Source organism: Diabrotica virgifera, chromosome 4 (assembly GCF_917563875.1).
Source record: "Diabrotica virgifera virgifera chromosome 4, PGI_DIABVI_V3a".
NCBI classification, from domain to species: domain Eukaryota; kingdom Metazoa; phylum Arthropoda; class Insecta; order Coleoptera; family Chrysomelidae; genus Diabrotica; species Diabrotica virgifera.
Window position 1 is genome coordinate 111325771 of NC_065446.1, and position 21150 is coordinate 111346920.

Sequence of the window (21150 nt, forward strand, 5' to 3'; positions counted from 1 at the left end):
AGCGATCATAACATCTGAAAATAAATACGAAAAGAACGTGGCAGCCAGGATCATTGCAGGAAACAGGGCATATTACTCATTAATGACCCTACTAAAATCAAAAATACTCAAGAGCAGCAAAAATAAGAGTATATAAGACAATAATTCGTCCCACGACAAAATTACTAGGCCTTGCAAGGAAGAGACAACAGGAGAATAGAGCAGAAGACACAATGATGAACTCCAGACAATATAGGGAGATGAATCCATAGTACGCTACATTAAAGCAAACCGAATACGATGGGCGGGTCACGTGCTAAGATCGAGTGACCAAAGATTTCTGAACGCCACATTCTGGGAAAGGCCCGATGGCAAAAGGTCAGTTGGTTGCCCAAGAAAGAGATGGAAGGACCCAATGACCAGTGATCTAGGCAAAATGGGAGTACAGCAATGGGACATAGTTGCTCAGGACCGACAACAATGGAAGGAAAGAGTAAACGAGGCCAAAACTCACATAGAGTTGTAGAGCCAAATGATGATGATGATGATGATAATGATGATGATGATCTTCGTCCTGCTTCGCACTTCCTCATTTTGTACCGATATGTTTTCTCAGAGAAACTCCTAATATAGCTTATTTGATGGCCCTCTGTAACTCTGTAAGTGTCACGGTCTCAATTCCATAGATCATAAGTGGTAAAATACAACTAAGGAATACCCTTTTCTTGAGATTTATTGGTATCTTTTTGTTTTTCTGTCAATACGGAGTATTGATAACACAATACTGAGTCTTCTTACTGCCACCCAAGTCATTCTTGCGTTCTTTTAGTTATCCCTGCCGCTTGACTCTTAGACACTATTGATCTCACTTTCATTTAAGTCTATTGTGATATTTTGATTTGACATCACCGTTGTTTTATTTAAATTCATTTCTAAACCGATTTTCGCAGATTCTTCCAAAGTAATTTCTTCCATCGACTCCAGGAGCTTTTTCGTTTTTCATTTTTCATCGGTTTTAAGGCGTACTTAACTCACGTTAGTAATTTCTGGTGGTGGTTCAGATCTTGCTTCCAGTATTCTGCATTCCATGTCGTGGTTTTCGGATTTTGCTACGCTGGACGAGTATAATTCTATACACGGTTAGTAATCTTTAACAATATTAATTTATTAACTGGTTTTTGTCGTTTATATTCTTCCATTTTTCGTTTATCTGGTGTATTTTTAATCGACTCTATTTAGAGTTGTTAACATTTTCATGCTCTTCTTTTTCTCTATAATATTTTCAATTTTGACGCTATTATTGTCCCTGGTGTCTTATCTTATTCTTTTTCTTATTACTTTATTAAGTTACTTGTATTCTAGTGAATTTCGACTATGTAGTTTCTGTTTTTAATCATCTGTTGTGTTTCTGTCTTTTCCTAATTTTTTCGTGAACTTCATTTGACCACCACCACCAACCACCAAAGGTGTCTTTGTTCTCAAACTTGTTTCTTGATATTTTTCAAAATTTTATCAATAGCATATCTAATAATACCTTCCTCCAAAATGTTATAGATCTTCTGTTTTTTTTTATATTCCAACCCAATGTTTGCTATTCTTATCGTGGTACACCTTCTTGCTCATCTTTTAACATCCAATATTTGATTTTTTGTGGTTCTCTCCCATATTTTGGTTTAGTTTCCCTTTTTATTTCGATGTTCAGCACAAGACACTTATGTTGTTGGCCTTCTGTCTCACTAACAGTTATCTTGCAGTCCTTACATTCATGCATTCTTTTCTTGTCATAAAATAATCGGTTTTAATCTAATTAAAAAATATATACCTTGAGTAATACCAAGAATATTATAAAAATCTCTAAAATACAAAACAGAAACCAACACAAGAAATCCTTAAGCAACTACAAATAAAAATAAAAAATGTCAATTCCGACTTACAACCATAAATCAGTAAGAATGAGATAAAAAGAGCACTCAGGGAGATGAAGAATAATAAATCGCCAGAAAAAGACGGGATAACTGTAGAAATGCTAAAAAATGGTGGGAAAACAACTAGAGAAGTTTTGTACATACTGTTACAACTTCTTGAAAGTAACTTTATTCAAATTACAAACTTTAACAAACTGACAACTGTCGACTTCTAAATCTGAATTGCAACTGTAAAATGTCAAACACATATGTTTTTATAGATTTCTGCGTTATTCCATGACATCCAGAACATCCAAGGGACTTTTTCTATGTAGGATCAATCTACGGAACTGTGATAACAATACTTATGAATAAAATATTAATGACAAAACAAATACCCAACACTTGGAACGAAGCAGTAACATTGTTACTATTTAAGAAAGGAGATAAAAAGATCTAAAGAATTACAGACCCATAACTTTATTAAATGTGATGTACAAACTATTAACCAATATATTAACAAACAGATTAACAACTAAATTAGATAGATACAAGGCAAGAGAACAAGCCGGATTTAGAAAGAGCTTCAGTACAAGTGACCACCTTTTAACGATGAAGATATTAAGCGAAAAAGCTAACGAATATTATATCCCGCTATACATGGCATTTATTGACTTCGAAAAAGCATTTGACCGTGTGGAACACTGGGCAGTAAAGAATTCCCTACAAAACAGCAGAATAGACTAGAGATATACCGATTTAATTACAAATATATATGATAAGGCAACAACAACTATTAAGCTAATGAAATAAATGGAGCCTATTAAAATAAACCGAGGAATAAGACAAGGAGGCAAGCGTGGAAGGTAATAAAGTCTCTCCAGAGGGAAGGAAAGGAAAAATCTAACATAAAGTTAATAGATCTTAAACAGTGGAAACACCATTATGAGATTTTACTGACAGAAGATAGATGTAAATTCCAAGAGATCGAAATGGAAGATTTAGTCGAACATACACAAATAGTTGAGATAACAACCGGAGAGTTAAGCGAAGCCCTCAAAAGATCTAAAAACGGTAAAGCAGCAGGACCTGGAGACATCCCAATTGAGTTGGTAAAGTACGGACCAAACATATTACATGAGATGTTGGTTCAATTATTTAATAAATGCTTAAAAGGACAAAATATCCCTGATGATTGGAATGTTGGATACATCAGCTCAGTATTCAAGAAAGGGGATAAACGCATATGCTCTAATTATAGAGGAATAACTGTTACCAGCTCAGTAGGGAGGTTGTACGGTCGAATAATAAAGAAAAGAATAGAATCAGAATACGAAGACATGGAAGAACAAAGTGGATTTCGTGCAGGAAGATCGTGCACTGATAATATATTCGTTCTGCAGCAGGTAATAGAAAAACGGAAGGCAAGGAATCTATCTACCCACCTATTGTTTGTAGATTTGGAGAAGGCATACGATACGGTACCTTTGAAAAAACTGTTTCAAACATTGACGAAGGTAGGTCTCAGTAGAGAGTATGTGGATGCTATCGCAAATATATACAAAAATGCAAGAAGTGTCGTTAAAGAAAAAAACTTTATATCTGACTCATTCCCTATATCAAAGGGACTTAAACAAGGATGTTGTCTGTCTCCGACTTTATTTAAAATATATATTCAATCATCGCTAGAGCAGTGGAGGAAACAAGTATCCGGAATGGGAATAGACATAGGCGGTGGTAAATGTCTAACAACTTTGTTTTTTGCAGATGATCAGGTAGTCGTAGCGAATGATGAGGAAGACATGGACTACATGTTTAGAAAACTAAAGAAAGAATATGAAAAATGGGGCCTCAATATGAATATGTCAAAGACAGAGTATCTTAAAATAGGGGATGATGAAGAAGATCCAGAGTTAGAAATTAGAACCACGAAAAGATGTAATGAATATAAATATCTCGGATCTATAATATCTAAAGAAGGCACTACCAAAAGAGACATCGAAAAGAGAACGCAGCAGGGCAAAAAAGCGGTAAACATTCTGAGCTCTCTACTGTGGTCTAAAGATATAAGGCAAGAAACGAAATTGACAGTCTATCGTACCTTGGTAGAGCCTATTATGACTTATGGGGCAGAAGTTTGGCAGATGACAAAAAAAGATAGGAAAAGAATAGAAGTAGTAGAAATGGATTATCTAAGGAGAGCGTGTGGTATATCTAAAAAAGATCACATCAGGAATGAAGATATTAGAAGGAGGACACATACTGTATATTCCAGTGTAGATAAAATTGAAACTAGACAACTAGTGTGGTATGGTCACGTGAAACGAATGAATGAAGATAGATGGCCAAAGAAAGCTTTAAATTACATACCACACCAAAGAAGAAGAAGGGGAAGACCTTCAGTTGCCTGGGAAGAAAATGTACGGCACATCATGAAAGATAGAGCCATCAAAGAAGACGAATGGATGGACAGAAAACGAAGGCGGTCGAAATGCGAGAAGCGGCAGAGGCTGTAGGAACCTCGCTGATAGAGAGAGATACCATCTCGCCCAAGCTATTCAACCAAGCGCTAGAAGATGTGTTCAAACAACTACACTGGGATGGCTTGGGTATAAACATAAACGGGCAATATCTGAATCACTTACGATATGCTGATGATATTGTATTAATAACAGAAAGAAGTGAAGAATTGCAAAAAATGATGGAAGAACTAGATAGAGAATCGACAAAGATAGGACTGAAGATGAAACAAGATGGTTCTTGTAAAACGAAAACCATGCCAAATCAACAAGAAGAACTAATATTTACAGTGGCACAAACAAGAATAGAACAAGTAAAAGAGTATATATATCTAGGACAAATCACTAGATTAAATAAAGAAAATCAAACCGAAGAAATAAAGATAAGAATAAGATTGGCCTGGGCATCATTCGGAAAACTGTCTTCTATTCTAAAGAACAGAAAATACCCTCAATACCTAAAAACAAGAGTATTCAATCAATGTATACTCCGTGTTCTAATATATGGATCTCAGACATTATGGACGTTTACAAGAGAAAATATGGAAAAAATAGCAAAGACAGAGAGATCCATGGAAAGACAAATGCTGAACATTAAACTATCAGACAGGAAAAGAAACGAATGGATCCCTAACAAAACAAAAGTGAAAGATGTCTTTACCCAAGTGGCAAAGCTTAAATGGAAGTTCGCCGGACACACCCTACGGCAGAAGGATGAAAGATGGACTAAGATGATTATACATTGGAGACCGCGGAACCACAAACGAAAAAGGGGAAGGCCACATATGCGATGGTCGGATAACCTGAAGAAACACACTGGGTCAAATTGGATGCAAATTGCCCAAGATAGAGAGGCATGGAAGAAGGAAGGGGAGGCCTATACCCAAGGATGGATGTTTAGGGCTGATTAGATATTAGATAGATAGATACCTTGACATAATTTATTCTATCTATCTATCTAATCAGCCTTAAACGTCCATTCCTGGGCATAGGCCTCCCCTGTTACTCTCAATTGGTCTCTATTCTGGGAGATCTGCATCCAGCCCTTTCCTGCCGTCTCTTTAGGTAGTCTTTCTGTCTCATCTGTGGTCGTCCTCTTTTTATTTTCTGTTCCCATGGTCGTCAATGTAAAATTCGCTTATTTCATCTTTTTTTGTTGCAGAGTGTGGCCGGTGAAGTTCTATTTAAGTTTTGAAACCTGTCTTGATACATCGTTTACCTTTGTTTTTTCTCTGATCCATGAATTTCTTGTCCTGCCTTTAAGGCCGATACCCGGCATCTGTCTTTCCATTGATCTTTGTGTTTTGGATATCCTGATGTTCTTGTGAAAGTCTATTTTTGTTAGCCATATGTGATAACTGGTAATATGCATTGGTTGAATACTTTCGTTCGCATATATTGAGTGTACTTTTTATACATACATATATTCGGTTTCATAACGTCTTACGACGTTGTCCGACTCCCAAACGCCACTGTATTCTGTCCTGAGTTAGGTCTTCATTTAGATTTCGAGCGCTAATCGCTTTCCTAACTCCCCGATTCCAGCTCTGTGGTGGTCTTCCTCGTTTTTTCTTCTCTGGGGATTGCCACATCATAGTTTTTTTTAGGCAATCTTTCGTCCCCCACTCGGCTCACATGCCCATACCATATGAGCTGTTTTCTTTCAATATCCTCAACTATAGTGCCCTCTACACCCATTTGTTGTTTTATTTTTTATTTTTTAGAATATATGCTAGTTTATCAAATGGTGCCCATGTTAATCTAGTTCTTCCTTTTATTTCTTCTTTTTGATTGTCCCTGTTAAGCTTTATTATCTGTCCTAGGTATATGTATTCTGGCACCTGCCCTAATTTATTCTTAGCTACCATCACAGCAATCTTAACTTTGTTGGCTGCAGCTCTGAACAACTATATTGAACTTCACCCATACCACTCCCTTAAATTTCGCAACCAGGAAATCCTCCTACTTCCACATTTCTCTTTCCCGAGATTTTTCCTTGGATTATGAGTGTTAGCAGAGAGTACTTTTCTCCTCTCATTATGTGGCCTAGATATTCCAGTTTTTTCGTTTGTATGGTTTTTATGACTTCGCATTCCTTCCCTATCTTCAGCAAAACATCTTGATTTCTTACTCTCTTTGTCCATGGTATTCTCCACATTCTCCTGTAGCACCACATCTCGAATGCCTCAATGTTTTTGATGTTTATCTTTTTCAGTGTCCAAGCTTCCATGTCGTACAGCAGAACGGAGAAAACATAGCACCTTAATATTCTCGTTCTTAAGTTTATATTTATGTCCCGGCTGCATAGGAACATTTTCATTTTGACAAACGATTGTCTCGCTATCTCTATTCGCCTCTTGAGTTCTCTTGTCTGGTCATTAGTATCAGTGAACCAAACCCCTAAATATTTGTAGGATGTAACTCTTTAAACTGGCTGATTATTTATGGTTAAATTCACATTGGTGTATAGCTTCTTTGTTACAATCATGAATTTAGTCTTTTTGATGTTCAGTTTTAGACCAACTTATTGGTATGAGTGTTTGTGTTTTCCATCAAATACTGTAAATTTGCTAGGTTATCTTTTACTATTAGCGTGTCATCAGCGTATCGTATATTGTTAATTAACTCTCCGTTAATATTCACACCAATGTTTTGCTCTAGGAGTGCTTCCTGACATATTGTTTCGCTATATTTATTGAATAGTATTGAAGAAAGCACAAAACCCTGACGCACACCTCGACGAATTTCAATTTCTTCGGTTAACTCATTATCAACCTTGATTTTTGCTGTTTTCCCCAGTACAACCTGGATATGATGTTATGGTCGCGAGTGTCGATGTTTTTGCTTCTGAGTATTTCATACAGCTTTTGGTGTCTGAATTTACCGAAAATCCTCAAAATACCGGCCTTCTCAAAATCTATGAAACTTACGTAGAGGTCTTGGTTTACATCCAAACATCTTTGCATTAACACACTTAGACCAAACAAAGCTTCCCGTTTTCCCAATCCACTTCTGAATCCAAACTGTGTGGCGCTTATGTCCCCTTCTAATTTATTAAATATTCTTTTGTGAATTATTTTTAAAAATATTTTTAGTGTGTGGCTCGTCAATGTTATAGTTCTGTGGTCTGAACACTCTCTGGCGTTATTCGTCTTCGGGATTGTGACAAAAGTAGAGGAGAACCATTTCTCCAGTAGAGGAGAGGCCATTAATTTATTCTGTTTGACTATTATTTCTAATTTGTCTTCTTGGTTTGTCATAGTCTTGATTTAACTATAGTTTATCTCTAGACCTACCTCTGTCACTTTTCTATTTAGTTCCTCAACCATTTTCTGTAACTCTTCCTTTTTATCTGTTATCAGGACTATATAGTCTGCATATCTCAAGTGTTTCAAGAGCCCTCCATTTATTCTTATTCCATATGTTTCCCATTCTAATTTTTTAAATATGTCTTCCATAGCCTGATTGAACAATTTTGACGATATTGTGTCTCCTTTTGACTGACTTCTCTTTTCTATTTTATTGGTTCTATAGCGTATTCGTCCGTCAATTTTATTATGGTTTTTGTATGTTTTTTATTGTCCCTGTACCTGTAATCAATTCTGCCGTGCTGTGGTAAGTTTTTGATGGCCCAATGTTCTAAGCTGTCAAACGCCTTTCGGAAGTCTATGAATGCCATGGATAATGGGATTTAATATGCGTTCGACTTTTCAATCGTTCGACTTTTTACTGTTAGTAGATGGTCGCTAGTGCTAAGACACTTTCTGAATCCCGCTTGTTCTCTTGCTTGATATCCGTCAAGCTTATTTGTGAGTAATAACTAAATTTTATTTTATCTACATAATTTTATAACTTAATAAAATTTTATTTTACATTGCAGGCAGTGTTTCGTGTTCACCTGGTTTTCAAAGGCATTCCTGAATCACTAACTAAATTAAAACTGTATCCGAGTGAAACGGAAATATTCAGGTAACTACTTTATATTATTAACAATGAATTAAAAAAATCGATTCCGACTAATTGCACTGCAGAACATAACGCAAAATATCATAAATATTTATTACAAATCCGATTGAATTCCTTTAAATTGCTATTTGACGATAATATAATATGATATAATATACATATGCATTGCAGTTGACTGAGACCATTTGGTGTTTGCCAAAAACTGTTATTACCAAGTTTACTGTTTTGTATTTAATTAGAAGAAATTGGATTTCGTTAGTCCTAGATTTTCACACAACGTGACCGGAAGTAGAACTTGAAATCGATATTTGAACTCTTCGTGTAACTTTGCGTCGATTGATAGATTTCACTAATTTTGAATCATTTATGCCAAACTTTCGGTCATGATGACCTTTTAACCGGAAATAACATCAACACTGGAACTAAATATTCGAGCTCGACTTTTCTACACGCGATGACTGGTATAATATCACCTGCAGGTACTATTTCTGTGACTATAATAATGTAGCACTTCCGATTACAAATTTTTGTCTTATTAAGCGCGTCGAGAATACACAAAACAACATGGGCATCCCCTGACAGAAAGACACAAAATCAGATCGATCATATTTTTATAGCAAAAAGATGGAGAAGCTCATTAATAGACGTAAGATCGCAGCGGGAAGCAGATGCATCAACAGACCACACACTAGTACGAGCAAAACTGAAAATCAGACTAACTGCCAAAAAGAAGCAGAAGGATAACAATAGGGTCAGATACAACACTCAATGGCTTGACAATGAAGAAACAAGAAAAAGATACCAGGATGAATTCGACAACAATATAGGAAGAAAAGAAGTAGTTAACGAAAATATCGAAGAATCCTGGACAAACTTAAAAACAGCTATCAAAGATACAGCCGAATACGTCCTTGGCAAAAAACTTAGGAACAATAAATCTTGGATTTCAAATAATACTTGGGACAAGATTTTACAAAAAAGAGAAATTTAACAAAAAATATTAACAACAAAGGAAGATATAAAAAAAAGAACTTAAAGAGGAATACTAGTGAAAAGACATCGAAATCAAGAAGAGTTCAAAAAAAGACAAAAGAACGTACTACGATAATTTAGCAACAGAAGCGGAACAAGCTGCAGCAACTAATGATATGAGGAAACTTTATGAAGACACAAAGAAACTCGCCAGGAAATGGACACCAAATAACACACATATTAGAGATAATTATTATAATCAAATATTAACAGCAGAAAAAGATATAGCAAGACGATGGATGGAGTATTTCACCGACTTGTTTAACCACAATGTGAATTCATTATAAAATATTGAGAGAGAAGAAAACCCGGAACCGTTAGATATTGATGTCTCCAACTTCAGCCGAGAGGAAATAGCAGAGAGTATAAAACAACTCAAAAAGGGAAAGGCAGCAGGTCCAGATGATATTGTAGGTGAGCTGTTTAAAGTAGACACCGAAAAAATGACACATTTACTGTATAAACTATTTGAAAATATATGAAGTCAAGAGAAAATTCCAACAGAATGGACAGAAAGCATTATAATCACTATCCCGAAAAAAGGCGGCACCTCAAAGTGCGAGAACTGGAGACCTATAACCCTCTTATGTGTTGCGAGTAAAATAATGACTTGTATCATGCCCCATCACCCGTAGAATGAAAAATAAAATAGATAAAAAAATAAGACGAAATCAATCTGGCTTCCGAGCAAATAAGTCATGTATAGACAAAATCTGCACGCTCAGAATGATCATCGAACAGTCAGTGGAATGGCAAAGTAAACTCTATCTAAATTTCATTGACTTTAGAAAGGCGTTCGATACCCTACGTAGAAAAAAATTGTGGGAAATAGTAGAGAGTTATGGGATACCGGACAAATTCTTAAGAATGATGAAGTTGTTTTATGACAACACCACAGCAAAAGTAATATACGACGGGGATTTAACAGAACCAATCGATATTAACAGCGGTGTAAAGCAGGGTTCTATACTGTCTCCCACTCTGTTTATTATTGTCATGTACTGGCTTATGAGAAAAAGCAGCAACGGTAAAACTAGGATACACTGGAATATCATTGAACAATTAGAACATCTTGAATACGCAGATGATGTATGCCTACATTCAGCAAAGAGACAGAGCTTGCAGAAAAAAAGTGAGAAATTAGCCAAAGAAGGTAAAAAAGTGGGTATGGAGATAAACATGAATAAAACTGAATTACTGAAGATTAACACACCGAGACAGATGGGCATACAAATCGAAAACCAAGAGCTGAAATCAGTGGAAAGAGTTAATTACCTAGGAAGTATACTGAACACGACAGGAGGAGCAGAGGAGGATATCCAGACACGAATTGGCAAAGCACAGACAGCATTCTATGTTAAATTATGTATTATGTTAAATAATATATGGAAATCTAATGAGATAAAACTGGACACCAAAGTAAAAATCTTCAATAGTAATGTAAAGGCAGTACTATTATACGGATCACAAACTTGAAGAATAACAAAACACAACACTGGAAAGATTCAATCCTTCTTTAAAAAATGCTTACGAAAAATTCTAAGAATATTTCGGCCCAACAGAATTACAAACTCAGACTTATGGAAAAAAACGAAGCAAGAACCAATAAATAAAGAAATAAGAAAGAGAAGACGGAAATGGGTGGGCCATACTGTGCGGAAACCAGACACAGACATAACAAAACAAGCATTGCAATTTCAACCTCCAGGAAAACGGAAATAGGGGAGGCTGATAAATACATGGAAGAAAACAATTATTAAAGAAGCAGAAAACGTCGGCCTAACCTGGAAAGAAGATAGAGAAAAAGCACAAGATCGGCAAAAATGGAGAATGACAGTAGATGCCCTATGTTCCAGTGAGAACGAAGAGGATAAGTAAGTAAGTAAATAAGCACGTCGAGTAATATATCGCTTGTATTATGTCGGCGACTTTCAAACAAAACTTCCAGTTGCAAGTATGCAACCGGAAGCCTGAGGTTTAATTTCTCACTTTAAATACCATCCTTGGATATTTACGGTGAGAAGAATATTTAAGCTGTTACTTGACGCCTCATGTGTCATTCTATCAGTTTTAATAACATATGAGTTAAATTCACAGGGAGGCGGACGAACGGATAGAAAGGCATGAACCGGAAGTATATTATATTTGTTTTCGTCTTGCTAAGGCGCGTCGAATAAAATTTCGCTTGTACTTTTTCGGCGACTTTAAAATAGTAGTTCTGGTTGCAACTCCAAAACCGGAAGTTCTAGGTTAAATTTTTCACCTTTAATACTATCCTTGGGTTAAACCATTGCAGTCGATACCTCACTTGCCATTCTACCTGGTATAATGACGGAAGAGTTGTGTTGACAAAGTCTCAATGGGACAGATAGACATGGATAACAATTTCACTTATATGGATAATAAAACCCAAAAGTGTCGTTTCTTAAAATTTTATATAATTAGTGTTATATTCTAAGATCCGAATAGGAGGTTAAAATATACCCATCTGCTTGCCGGATGAAACATTTTTTTTTTGTTAAATTTCATACATAGAAAAATATATCTAGCATTGGTTGCCTATCAAAATCGTGTCATAGCTATCCTTAAGGGGGGCCCAAGGGGTTGAAATCAATATTCCAAACACATCTTTTTGAAAGTATGGTAGAATTATATTATTTTTGAATTAAATAGGCATCATTCACTACAATTCATAGATTACTCAAGAAAAAAACTCAAGGAAAAATACTGAAAAATAAGCCATTGGTGGCAAATTTTTAAATGACACCTCAAAATATAATGAATTTCGCGGTGGACATAAGAACGCATCATTGGATCATGGCTAACAAAAAATTAAAAAAGATTTTATTAGCTTATGAGTTTCTTGAGGTAACGCTGTCGAGTTTTTTTAGTTTTATCTAACTTTGACTTTTTGATACACTCAGAAATCAAAACAACGAATTCTTTTTGTAAAAAAGGGTGAAAATTAACATATTAATTATTATTTTTAAACAAAAAAATAAGCATACAACAAAAACTATCTTGACAGCTTTACCTCAAGGAATGTCTAAAGAAAATATATTACAAAATTCCAGGTGAGTCGGTCAAGTAGTTTTTGGGTTACAATGTCTACAGCCTTTGAAAAAAGTACTTTTGCGGAAAACGCGTCAAATTTTATGTTCAATTTTTTTTTTGTCTTTCAAATCAATCGTAAAATAATGCACACCGGAATATCTTTTTAAATCGCGGAGTAATTTACAAAAGAAAATAAAAACAGCTGTTGACCGTTGTTCACTACGTTCAAGCGTGCTGGCGCGAACGTGCTACAAATCGAGTCGAAGGTAGGGCTATGTAACACCATCTCCCTACCTCCATACCTTCGACTAGTTTTATAGCAAGTTCGTGCCAACGCGCTTGAGAGTAGTGAAAAACGGTCAACAGCTGTTCTTTTTTTCATTTGTAAATTATTCCACGATTTAAAAACATATTTAGGTGTACATCACTTTACTATTTGACAGACAAAAAAAATTGAAAATAAAAGTTGACAATACTTTAAACGCGTTTTTCTCAAAACTGCCTTTTTCAGGCTGTAGACTTGTAACTCAATAACTACTTCACCAAATCACCTGGAATTTTGTATATATTTTTTTCTTTCATTCCTTGAGATAACGCTGTGGAGATCTTTTTGTTTTATGTTTATTTTTTGTTTAAAAATAATAAATGTGTTGATTTTCACCCTTTTTGCAAAAAAAATCTTTGTTTAGATTTCTGAGTGATATCAAAAAGTCAAAATTAGATAAAACTAAAATAAAACCTCAAAGAACTCATAAGATAATAAAATCTTTTTGATTTTTTTGTTTACCATGATTAACTGATGAGTTCTGATGTCAACCGCAAAATTCATTATATTTTGAGGTGTCTTTTAATAATTTGCCATTATTGGCTTATTTTTCCGCATTTTTCCTTGAATTTTTTCTTAAGGAATCTATGAATTGTACTGAATATGCCTATTTAATTTAAAAATGAGGAGGGTTGAGGAGGGTGAACTCTCTTACGCTATCACCGGAGGCTAAAATGGAGTACACGATATTAGATAAGCTCTTGAAGAAACTTGAAAGACTGGATCAACACAATAAACTAGTGGAAGGAAAGTTAGATAGTATACAGTCGGACGTAAGGAACATATCCACAATTATTAATGAACAGCTGACGATGGAAAGCAAGTTAATGAAAGAATCAATTAAAGTGCAAACGGAAATAATAGAACTGCTAGAAAGAAACATAAGAAGGAAGAACCTAATAGTATACGGAATAGAGGAAGAACAAGGAGAGGATTATGCAGACCTTAAAAGCAAAATACAAAGATTAATGGAAACACTAAGAATTGAAATAGAACCCGAACAAGAAATAACGGATATAAAAAGAATAGGAAAGCAAGATGGCCAAAAAATAAAAAACAGACCTATACTGATCGAAATGAGGAGCGAAACTAAGAGAACAGAAGTACTGAAAGGGGCCAAATATCTTAAAGGGACAAAAATATATATAAGTGAAGACTTCCCAAAGCAAGTAATCGCCGAAAGAGAACAACTCACGGAGCATATGAAAAAAGCAAGAGAGAAAGGACACCTGGTACATTTAAGATACAATACATTATGGATAAATGGAGAAAGGTATTCACTCGACCAACTTCAGAGCGAAGATATAAACGAACCAGCAAAAGAAATGTGTCCACTGGGAAAAACAATTGGAGAAGACAGTAGATCTCAGGAAAACCAAAATAATGCTAGGAAAGTTAGTCAAAGATCTCCCATGGGAAGCCCAAGCACAGAAGATAATATAGCAAATATAACAAAGCTAAAGAGTACTTCAAAAAACTAAAAAATAATTCAGCAAACAAGACAGGTAAAGAAGAAGATCTGGAAGAGCATAGGAGAAAAAATAAAGACTCAGACAAATGCTGTTTAATAAAAAAAGATATGGACTGATGAAGTTATAAAAGAGTTGGACGTAAATAGCAAGAATAATGTAGAACACGTAATGTAGGACGTAAATAGCTTTACAAATAAATAAAATCACAAAACAAGAAAAAACCCACAGTTAAATTTGATGCGAAAATATGGGAGAAATACTACGAAGAGTTATTTAGGGTGAGAGAAACTTCTCTCCAATATACAGAAGAAACAGACATTGATGATGAAAACGAAATCGAAAAGCCGTCATATGAAGACTTTTTACATGTGATAAGAAATCTAAAACAAAAGAGAGCAGCAGGCCCAGATGAAATCCCAAATGAGTTAATAAACCGAGGCGGAGAAGAACTACAACGGAAAATATACGACCTAATAATAAGGATTTGGAAAGAAGAAAGAATGCCCGAAGAATGGAAAACTGGATGGATATTTCCGATCCTTAAGAAAAGGGAAATCACAAAATGTAATAACTGTAGAGGAGTAACACTGTTAAACAGCTGCTATAAAATATTGACATCATTAATCAGACAAAAACTCTCAAAACACATTGAAACTAAAATAGGAGACTACCAGCACGGATTTAGGGAGGGAAGGTCAACAATAGACGCAGTTCACATAATCACACAGTCAATTGAGAAATGTTACGAACATGATATCGACTTATACATCCTTTTCATAGATTTCAAGCAAGCCTTTGACAGCTTAACAAGGCCCGACCTAATAGAAGACATGAAAAACCTAGATACACCAATGAAACTTATTAAGCTTACGAATATGACAATGAGACAATCGACTGCAGCAATTACTGCAGATAACGGAATCACCAAAAATATAGAAATAGCAAGTGGAGTACGACAAGGTGACTCTCTATCAACGTCACTATTTAATGTTGCTATAGAAGGAACAATAAGAGCTACTGAGCTACAGAAATAAAAGGTACGATTATAACATCGACGTCGCAACTTGTGGCGTATGCTGACGACATAGCATTAATTAGCAGAAACTTAAACAGTTTAAAGGAAGAATTTACGAAGTTATGCAAAGAAGCATCCAAAAGGGGTTTAGAAATAAATTAAAACAAGCTTAAAAAACTAAGCTTAAATATTGGTGAATATGAATTTGAAATGGTAGAACATTTTAAATATCTTGGAGTCTCAGTTAATGGAAGTAATGATAGAAGTATCGAAATTAATGAAAGAATCCAGGCAGGAAACAGAACCTACTGGAAATACAGTAACTTCCTTAAAGATAAGAAGCTTACTCAGAATACAAAACTGAAAATTTACAAAGCAGCAATTAGACCAGTAATCACATATGGTGTTGAAGTAATGTGTCTGACACAGAAAGAGGAAGAAAGATTGAGGATCCTAAAAAGGAAAGTAATTCGGAGAATAGCAGTACCACTAAACTTAGGTAATAATGAATTTAGAAAACTCATGAACCACGAAGTAAGAGAACTTCTGAAAGGAGAAGACATCGTCAGATTTATCAAGACACAGAGACTCAGATGGATGAGACATGTAGAAAGGAGGAATCCAGAAGCCGTTTTCAAGAAAATTTCCAAATGGAGACCTATATCAGGCAGACCACGAGGAAGACCCAAAACTAGATGGGAGAACCAGATAGTGGAGGACCTTAAGAAGATGGGAGTCAGAGAATGGGCAACCATAAGCAAAAACAGGAACGAATGGAGAAAAATTGTAGAAGATGCCAAGTCACACAACCAATTTTAAAACGAAAATGTTAATGCAGATTGATTCACCGCGACAAACGAATATGAAGAGCCCAAAGAGGGCGGCAATTACTCCGCTAGGAGGGTAGATGCCATGATGAATTCAAAAATAAAATAATTCTACCATACTTTCAAAAAAATTTGTTTGGAATATTAATTCAACCCATTCGGCCCTCCTTACAGATTGCTATGACACCATTTTATAGGCAAACCATGCTAGTAATATTTGTCTATGTATGAAATTTAATAAAAAAATGTTTCATCCGGCAAGCAGATGGGTACAATTTGACCTCCTATTCGGATCCCGTACTATATAGTATAGTATAGTTGATCCAAAAGATGGCATAACCCAGACATCCAAAGTGAAAGTTATCCTTCAACACCAAATTGTTCTATATGGTCCACATAATGTTCAGAAAAAAGTCACACCATTTTGAGCGTCGGGTTTGGGGGGAAGAGGGGTGAGAAATCGGTAAATTCGTAGTTTTTTAAGTTTTTCGCCAATATTTCTAAAACTATGCGGTTTAGCATGAACAACCTTCTATACAAAATTGTTCTACATTAAATTTGAAATAAAAAAGGCCCTCTGCATAATCTTTCTAAAACGAATGGTTCCAAAGTTACGGAGGTAGTATAGTATAACTGGTCCAAAAAAAGGCCTAACCCAAACATCCAATGTAAAAGTTTTCCTCCAACACCAAAATGTTCTATATGGTCCACATATTGTTCAGTAAAAAGTTGCACCATTTTGAGCGTCCGGTTTGGGAGGGAGATGGGAGAGAAGCTGGTAAATTAGTAGTTTTTTAAGTTTTTCGTCAATATTTCTAAAACTATGCTTTAGCGTAAACAATGTTATATAAAAAAATGTTCTACATGAAATTTAAAACAAAAAATGTTCTATACAGGATTGTCATAAAATCAACGGTTCCAGAGTTACGGAGGGTGAAATGTCAAGGTTTTCGATAATTTTTATATTTTTTGGGCAATATTTATGATATAACTATACCAAAAACCCAGACATCCAAAGTGAAAGTTATCCTTTAACACCAAATTGTTCTATGTGGTCCACATAATGTTCAGAAAAAAGTCACACCATTTTGAGCGTCGGGTTTGGGGGGGAGAGGGGGGAGAAATCGGTAAATATAAAAAGTATCGAAAACCTCCACTTTCACCCTCCGTAACTTTGGAACCGTTGATTTTATAACAATTATGTATCGAACCTTTTTTGTTTTAAATTTTATGTAGAACATTTTTCTATAGAACATTCCTTATGCTAACGCATAGTTTTAGAAATATTGACGAAAAACGTAAAAAAACTACTAATTTACCGACTTCTCCCCCATCTCCCCCCCAAACCGGACGCTCAAAATGGTGTAACTTTTTACTGAACAATATGTGGACCATATAGAACAATTTGTTGTTGAAGGAAAGCTTTTACTTTGGATGTCTGCGTTAGACCTTTTTTTTTGGACCAATTATACTATACTACCTCCGTAACTTTGGAACCGTTCATTTTAGAAGGGTTATGCATAGGGCCTTTTTTATTTCAAATTTAATGTAGAACAATTTTGTGTAGAAGGTTGTTCATGCTAAACCGCTTGGTTTTAGAAATATTGACGAAAAACGTAAAAAACTACGAATTTGCAGATTTCTCCCCCCTCTCCCCCCCAAACCCGACGCTCAAAATGGTGTGACTTTTTTCTGAACATTATGTGGACCATATAGAACAATTTGGTGTTGGAGGATAACTTTCACTTTGGATGTCTGGGATTGGGTCTAACTATACCATACTAATAATATTTTTGAAATTATTTTAAAAGTTTATCATACGAGTATAATAGTTAAATATATAGAGTGTCCCAAAAATAGTGGAACGGTCGAATATTTCGTGAACTAAACATCGGATCGAAAAACTGAAAAATACGTGTTCAATCATTTTCAAAAATCTATCCAATAACACCAAACACCAATCCCCCCTACACCCCCTGGAGGTAGGGTGGGGGTTAACTTTAAAATCTTAAATAGAAACCCCCAGTTTTTCTTGCAAATTTGGATTCGTTACGTAAAAGTGGGCAACCTTTATTCAAGACGTCTTTTCGAACTGTGGATAGATGGCGCTATAATTGGGAAAAACGATTTATCCTGATACCATAGGTAAATTATAGAAACGGTCTAATATCTCACGAAATACACTTCCAAATGAGAAACCAAAAAACAGATTTTTAATCTTTTTTGAAAACCTTTCGAATAACACCAAACATGACCCTCCAACCCACCCCCTGGATGTGGGGTGGGGGTAACTTTAAAATCTTAAATAGCAACCCTTACTTTTTATGGCAGATTCGGATTCGTCATAAAAAATTAAGCAACATTTATTCAAAACATTTTTTAAAATTTCTGATAGATGGCGCTAATAAATCGAATTTTTCCAATTAAGGCCCCATCTATTAACAATTCTAAAAAATGTTTCTAACAAATGTTACTTAATTTTTCATGACGGATCCGAATCTGTAATAAAAGGTGGGGGTTGCTATTTAAGATTTTAAAGTTACCCCCCACCCCACATTCAGGGGGTGGGTTGGAGCGTAATGTTTGCTGTTTTTCGATAGGTTTTCGAAAAAGATTAAAAAATCTGTTTTTTAGTTTCTCATTTGGTAAAATATTAAAAATATGATTTTTGGTTTCTCATTTGGAAGTGTATTACGTGAGATATTAGACCGTTTCTATAATTTACCTATGGTATCAGGATAAATCGTTTTTCCCAATTATAGCGCCATCTATCGACAGTTCGAAAAAATGTCTTGAATAAAAGTTGCTTACTTTTATATAACAAATTTAAATATGCAAGAAAAACTGGGGGTTTCCATTTGAGATTTAAAAGTTACCCCCCACCCCACCTCCAGGGGATGTAGTGGGGGTTGGTGTTTGATGTCATTGGATAGATTTTTGAAAATGATTAAACACGCATTTTTCAGTTTTTCGATCCGATGTGTAGTTCGCGAAATATTCGACCGTTTCTCTACTTTTGGGACACCCTGTATAATATAATAGTTTTTTTTATGGCATAGACTTGGGTGTAATTTAGCCAGTCACAATTTTTGTTGTTCTCTGTTCATACATAAGGAAGGCAATGAGGTCCTTAGAGTTCCATAGCAAACTCTTCTACAGCTCTCTACTCAGTTCAAAAGCGGGCCGCTATGGACTGTCCAAGTTGCTCACCACATTTTCCATTATGTATCTTCTTCTTCTTCTTTTTTCATATGTACATAATATATCAAATTATCAGGATTAATAAGTTTAGAGGTTAATTTTAGTTTCACAGATAAATTTCATTAAACAATCATATATGTTCTTGCTGTTCAGAGACAATAGATAGGATACATTGAAAGGTGGAAAAACATTACATTTTATTAAATCTTGGATTAAATTATATGTGCACGGAATATATTTTGCGCACTCAAAGAAAGTATGATTTAAGTCACCAACCTTCTGACATTCTGTACAAAGATTTGAATCAAAAACTTTAATTCTTGCTAGATGTAGAGGGAAACATGCATGTCCAAACTTCATTCTAATTAATGTTTTTATATATCTTCGAGGTACTACATAATTTTTAAACCAATATATATTTGGAACAGAAGGTTGAATCAGTGAATACTGAGATTTGGATTGTTTACAAAGATCTCGCCATGATTGACTCCAATAGTTAAAATAGTACGTTTATTCATTCAAAATGTATATTGAAGGGTAAAATTATGGAATAAATTCATTTTTCGAGAATGGTCAGTTCTGTAGACAAATCCTGAAAGAGATATATTTTTATCTGTAAATTATGATTCTTTGCATGTATTATTCTACTATTGATATTATCCATCTGGTCGTTATAGTCAGCGATGATTTTTTTTTAAATGAGAATAGGGGTCGTGTACTAGCTCCTTTGAAAGATTTTTAATACTGTATTCAGTAATATAAACATTAAGATAAATGTTTTTACACGGTGGCTAAAAAATATTTAATTTTTGAATTATATATGTATGTAATTTGTTTAATACAAACTATATTTAGTGTTGATACAAAAAGGAGAAAATGTTTATTTGCCGAATTAAAATTTACTTTCGCCTTAAACTGAATGTTAAAATTGCCTCCCACCTGCCTCTTAGCAGTAACTGAACCGAGGACGGCAATCTTCTTAAACTTTATAGATCATGTTTGACATTACATTACGAATTTACTATCTAACTATCCATGTAAATTTTTAATTTAAATAACCCCTTAGGAAAATATGAAGTGGTCTAAGATCTAGACTACTCTATTGAAGGTCAACTCTACATCAATCAAACCATTGTAGAAAGAGTGAGGCACTACAACTACGTCGGCGCCATAATAAATAAAGAATGGACCAACAACCAAGAGATAAGACAGCGCATCGGAAAAGCTAGATTAACCTTCAACCGTATGGGGGCCTTCTTCAAGAGCCACACCTTTCTCTTGGTATAAAAGTTAGAATGCTGAGATGCTACGTGTTTTCTGTCCTTTTGGTGTTAAATGGTATAAAATCATGGACCTGGAACGAAGATATGTGCCGAAAATTGGAAGCATTTGAGATGTGGCTATATCGGAGAATACTTAAAATCCCATGGACTGATCGGGTCGCAAATGAGGAGGTCCTTAGAAGAATGGGGAAGAACCGAGAGGTACTAACCACCATCCAATCTCTAAAGTTGGAATACTTTGGACACATTATACGAAAAGAATCGAGATATGCCCTCCTACAAGTCATCCTGCAAGTAAAAATATTTGGAAAGCAAGGTCCAGGAAGAAGAACATCCTGGTTAAACAACCTCAGAACCTGATTCAACACTACATCTGCTCAGCTTGTCCGCATTGCTGCAGATAAAGTAAAGATTGCCGTGATTATCGCCAAAATTCGTCAAGGATAGGCTCATCAAAAAGAAGAAAAATCTGGATATCTTGGAGGTAGCAATTTTTCCGACTGACTGTTCTATGTAAACAAAAGTTTGCTTAATCGGCATAAATAATTTGGCTAATAAAGCGTGGATTTTGAT

General features: G+C 35.1%; 1 protein-coding gene across 1 annotated transcript in view; it reads left to right on the forward strand.

Annotated features, from left to right (window-relative positions):
* The window catches only part of LOC114341076 (melanoma receptor tyrosine-protein kinase), a 735210-nt gene that overhangs the window by 439758 nt on the left and 274302 nt on the right, over nucleotides 1-21150 (forward strand). Inside the window, exon 7 of the mRNA XM_050649582.1 lies at nucleotides 8283-8371. Coding sequence (XP_050505539.1) covers nucleotides 8283-8371 — 89 coding nt within the window. The remainder of the gene's footprint in view (nucleotides 1-8282; nucleotides 8372-21150) is intronic.